Source organism: Triticum aestivum, chromosome 1B (assembly GCF_018294505.1).
Source record: "Triticum aestivum cultivar Chinese Spring chromosome 1B, IWGSC CS RefSeq v2.1, whole genome shotgun sequence".
In the NCBI taxonomy this organism is placed as follows: Eukaryota; Viridiplantae; Streptophyta; class Magnoliopsida; order Poales; family Poaceae; genus Triticum; species Triticum aestivum.
Window position 1 is genome coordinate 292590239 of NC_057795.1, and position 5413 is coordinate 292595651.

Genomic DNA, 5413 nt, shown 5'->3' on the forward strand with positions numbered 1-5413 from the left:
GGGAGCAAGAGATCTTCCATACCAACATTTTGTTCGCCACCCCTGCTTCCTCCTCCACTTGAGCTTGTGCAGCAAATCTACTTTATGCTTAGGCCAGGTCCTGCAAGTAAAGAGAAGTAAATATTGGAAACATGGGTATCTAGTTTATTTTATTCAACGGCTGAGTAATTGAAATTCCTTGCTTCTTCAAGCAGGAGATCCCGAGTACCGGGTGTCGTCAGACTCCCATTCTATTACCTTTGTGCCAAGAGCACGTTAAGCTGCCTGGGCTGTTCCGCTACCGGCGTGTAAAGAAGCTCCGCCTAACGGCTAAACCAATGAATTTCTCTCCTTAAAGGAATCTACTTCCCTGACTGTCAACTACTCGCTTCTTCACCGGTATCACACCCGCGCCAGACTGAACAGCAGAGTTAGAACCCAACCAAATACGATTCTTGTATTATCTTACCGAAATTCGGATCCATTTGGCTCCAAAGGAGCAAGCGCGGGAGTTCTAATAGGACTTTGAGACTAGAAAAATCCTTCGGGCTGCTGAGAACAGAGAGAAGTAGTTGCAGAGAGGTTTGATAGGGTTAGGCAGATGCCCCATTATTCGTAAACAAGAAGAAATCCAGATTAGTTTGATGGAGCTGTGGCTTAGCACAAGCATGGTGTCAATGTGGTTCCTCTCGACTAAACACTTAAACAATTGGATCCAGTAGGGTTCAATAGAGGTATGGTATCGGCAACCTTTTAGGGAGCGAGATTCTTTGGAATAAGATAGCTGCCCAGAGCTTGCGACGTACCTACCCCCTGGGCGTAGATAGAATTAGGTAAGATAAAAATCGATTGGAAAGTCCTAAATTAGACCAATTCAATTCCGTCTGCTAGAATAAGAAAAAAGTGCTTCCGAATTTCTCTCATCCTTTATAATGATAATTTCTCTTTGTTCAGTAATAACTTAATCTTGCAATAAAACACTCTTGCTTGGAAGGTATGATAAAGGTAAACTGTTTCTATTTTTTGATATAAAAAAGAGAGTGCTAAAGGAGTCATTCAGAAGTGAGTGAAGGGGCAAAGCTCATTTCTTTCATTCAGGAATGGACACTGGACCAGAATGAAATGTGGGAATATCGGGATTGGCAGATTTTTTATATTGAAATAAAAAAAACTCAACACGACTAGTGAATTCAAATTCGAGTCACTTCCGGATTTCTTCAAATTGTTGTAGTGTAGTATTGTGGTTTTTCAGTAAAGACCCCGACCTATAAATATTCACAGCCCGGCTCATACGGGCGGACAATATTCACCCAGAGCCCCGTTGCGACCGCAATGCTGTTCTTGAAGGACCTTACCTTAGAGCAAAAAAAGGGAATAGAAGTTAGGAAGACTACTGACGTAGGGCGGCGGGTGAGCTCAACCTCGAACCAAACAAGCAACGGATTGAGCAACTAGCGCGAAAGCCGTTGCGCGTTAGCGCATCCGTTTTCTTGCTCCATCGTTATTAGTTTCTATTCTCTCCCTGCACGAACCTCGGTCCAATCAATTTGTTTGGAATTGGGGTTAGGACCGGTTAGAACTCCCATTTCCCGATCGGAGGTTTGAGCTGCTATGGCAAGCTTTTTTTCCGAATAGTGGGTATGGGGAACCCACCGTACCAACACGATTGGCTGGTGTTGCTGATACCGGACCCGTTATAACCCCGATTGGAAGGGCAGGCCAGTCTGAGGCTCTGGGGATGCGAGGCCATTGAAAGTGAGTATCCCATATTCTATGACGGAGATAGAGCATTAATTGCAGTTTTCACCCCACCTTAACGACCGAGCGAGGGATGAAATCTTTCGACGACTAGGGAGGCGTCACCCGAGGCCGATTCCAGTGGATCACTATAGAATCTTCTAGAAGCAGGTTCTCCGGGCACTATGGTAGGACGTGGATCGATCATGACGAGAATGGACTTCTCCGTCATGTAATGGTTTAGAAGAGTCACGGTCCTGTTCCCCGCCGGGCTTTTTCCCTTCTCGACTAGACGAAGGAGATATTCATTCCATTCAGGCAGGTGAGGAAGGGCGGCGTCGGCTTGACCCTGTCTTCTCTCTTGGTCGGGTCGGAGGCTAAGTTTCTCATTCAGTGGTGAGGTGTTCATAGAAAGCAAGGCCTCGCCCAACGAGTGGCGGATTTGGTTTGGATGGGGTCTCGCTTGGACGCTGGGGAGATCCATAGATCTGGATAGAGTCTTTCTCGCTCAGTAAAGAAGAGTACGCGCGCTACGGCTTACGCAGTGGATCTTCGGGCAACCAACCCGGCACATCCAATTCCGATCAACAACTTGGAGGTATGGCTGAGTGGCTTAAGGCATTGGTTTGCTAAATCGACATACAAGAAGATTGTATCATGGGTTCGAATCCCATTTCCTCCGGCACGGAAGTAGAACGGGCGGGCGAAATTACGTGAGAGAAAGAACCTCAGATTGATGGAGTCCGCCGTCGGACAGAATAGCTGCTTAGTGACTAGGAGCGGAGCGCCCCTTTCTTGTTCTTGGTGGCGTCTATAGCGAAGAAGACCTTCCCGAACGAGGGCCGTCCAGTCCCTGGCCGGCTCTCGGTTCTTGAGCAAGCTCCTCCACTGCAGGTAGGATGCTCATAGATGAAGAAAAGAGACTTTAGGCAAGTGGTTCTGGTAGCTCAGCTGGTTAGAGCAAAACAAGCAACGGATTGAGCAACTAGCGCGAAAGCCGTTGCGCGTTAGCGCATCCGTTTTCTTGCTGGACTGCAAATCCTTTTTTTCTTGTTTCAGTGGGAAGAGCAAGGGGCATTGCCCTTGAAATCCTTCAGTGGTTCGAATCCACATCTGAGCGTCTTTTTTTCGGTATGCCGCTCCGCGAGCAAGGAGCGCCGCGAGGAGAGCGAGAGAACGAAGTGGGCTTTGGTGATGTCGGAATTTGCACCTATTTGTATCTATTTAGTGATCAGTCCGCTAGTTTCTTTGATTCCACTCGGTGTTCCTTTTCCATTTGCTTCCAATAGTTCGACCTATCCAGAAAAATTGTCAGCCAACAAATGTGGTTCCGATCCCTCCGGTGATGCCAGAAGTCGTTTCGATATACGATTTTATCCGGTTCCTATTTTATTTATTATCCCTGATCCGGAAGTCACCTTTTCTTTTCCTTGGGCAGTACCCCCTAACAAGATTGATCTGTTTGGATCTTGGTCCATGATGGCCTTTTTATTGATTTTGATGATTGGATCTCTCTATGAATGGAAAAGGGGTGCTTCGGATTGGAGTAACCACTTTTGAAAGGGCAAAGGGGGGAAGGACATAGGAAAGAGGGATGCCTACAAAAAATCAATTGATTCGCCATGGTAGAGAAGAAAAACAGCGCACGGACCGTACTCGACCTACGGATCAATGTCCCCAAAAGCAAGGCGTATGCCTGCGTGTTTCGACGAGAACACCGAAAAAACCTAATTCAGCTCTACGTAAGATAGCAAAAGTATGGTTGAGCAATCGACATGATATATTTGCTCACATTCCAGGCAAAGGTCGTAATTCGTAGGAACATTCTATAGTCTTAGTCAGAGGAGGTAGAGTGAAAGATTCGCCAGGTGTGAAATCCCATCATATACGAGGAGTCAAGGATTTGCTGGGAATTCCGGATCGTAGAAAGGGAAGATCTAAATATGGTGCAGAAAGACCTAAATCGAAATGAATGAAAGATGCCTCTAGAGCTTTTGGGTTCTTTTTTGGGGGCGATACGGAAGCAGCTAGCTCCCTTTCCCTTATTACGTTACCATTTCTCGCCGCTATTCTTCGCTTAGAAGGGCTTGACTTACTTAACTTACCGCTTTCCCGAAACTAGCTAAAAAAGGGTCAGGTATACCTGCTTGATGAGATAGGGTTTTTTCTAAAGCGGGAGCTGCTGTCGGTATGGGCAATTTCTTAAGTTCTTTGATTGATTCCGTCCCCGAGTGCTACCAAAGTTCCTCTAATTCCTCAGCCAGATATTTCCCTTTCCAGACTTTCCCGATAGCGGAATCGATAGATGTTACCACGGAGCGGTACCTAGCAACCTTCATTCCTGCTTTTCCATCTTGCCTTTGCTACCTGAGAGAATGCCTTTGACCGAGCAGCTCTTCCACTCATTTTATTAGCAATCAAACCTCTTCCCTTCAACCCGTACCGAAGGCTATGTCCCAGTAAGCATTTCCTCTGTTTCATTGTTTCCCACCTCTGACCTTCCGCTATGACATGACCAGTCCACTAATAAGTCAGGTATCTCTTAAAAGTAAGACCGTCCTCTTCCCTTCGTCAATAGAAGAACTCCAACCATGCTTTCTTGAAATAGCAGTTATTGTCTTCCTGGTCAGCTTTCAATGAGTGACTCTTGGTTGCAGGGCCAGGGGGACCTACTATCTACTTAACTGCTAGGCAAAGAGGGAGGATCCAGGAAGCGGGTGTTTAGTGAGGAAGAGACAAAAAAGCATTTCGTCGATAAAGATGAGTGCTTTCGATCGGCTTGTTGCACTAAAGCTGCGAGGTTCTTTGATCGAATCAGCTCTTTGCGTTTACTTTCATCCCATCCCACTCTCTTTCTTCTTTCGTTTTAAGAAAAAGAGAAGGAATTTTAAAATCCTTCTTATCCTTCTATACAATCCAATCATGCAGTCTAGTTCTACTTTACAACGATATATCTAGCTTTTAGTTTTGTTGAACCGTGCTTATCTCAGGAAATGAGGATAACTTAACGGAGCCCAAACTCATTTGAAATAGGTTTTCTAGCCTTTGGCTTAAATAAAGATCCAGCTAACTTGTGAGATAGAGTTGTCTTCCTGGCTGGAACAGGATGGTACCTTATGACTTCAACTGGAAATGGCTTGCATGGATCCGAAAAAACTCAAACCAACTATTCAACAATTAGTGGGACCTAGAATGAAACTACCATTGTCTTCCCATACTCATCTACATCAACCACCGGCTACAGAGGGAGCTAGCCTGGAAAGAAAAGGAAATGAATGGAGGGTATAAGTATTTCACTGGTAAAATCCCTTCATTAAAGACACACTCAAAAATAGTTTGTTTCAAAGAAAAGGAAATACCACTGAAGAAGATCTTACTTTTTTGGCATTAACTGAAAGCCCAGACACTCTGTTAAAATGAGTCATGATACTAGTAAGCTCTTGGATAGAATTCAGATCACCACCGCTGAAAAAAAGATCATCTGCAAAGCACGGATGGTTGAGTCTGAGCCTCAACCAGCCTTTGTGAAAAAACTAGATTGCAGCTGATTTTTCTGCTTCAAAGCCCTATATTAGAGTTACGACCGTCCACCAATAGAATAGAGACAGCGAAAGAAAGGGACAATATATTGGAATCTAAAGCCAGGGAGCTTCTAAATAGCGGGGAATTAGCCTGGATGATGATGAAGACATCTCCC

The 5413-nt window shown here is 45.2% G+C and overlaps 1 protein-coding gene across 1 annotated transcript; it reads left to right on the forward strand.

Moving 5' to 3' along the window:
- Positions 1 to 1234: 1234 nt before the first annotated feature.
- LOC123120122 (NADH-ubiquinone oxidoreductase chain 3) lies at positions 1235 to 3255 on the forward strand (the record flags this gene model as incomplete). The annotated part of the gene is made up of 1 exon (XM_044540146.1): positions 1235 to 3255. A coding segment is annotated over exon 1 (345 nt), but the record flags the coding sequence as incomplete, so codon positions are not given.
- Between the last annotated feature and the right edge of the window lie 2158 nt (positions 3256 to 5413).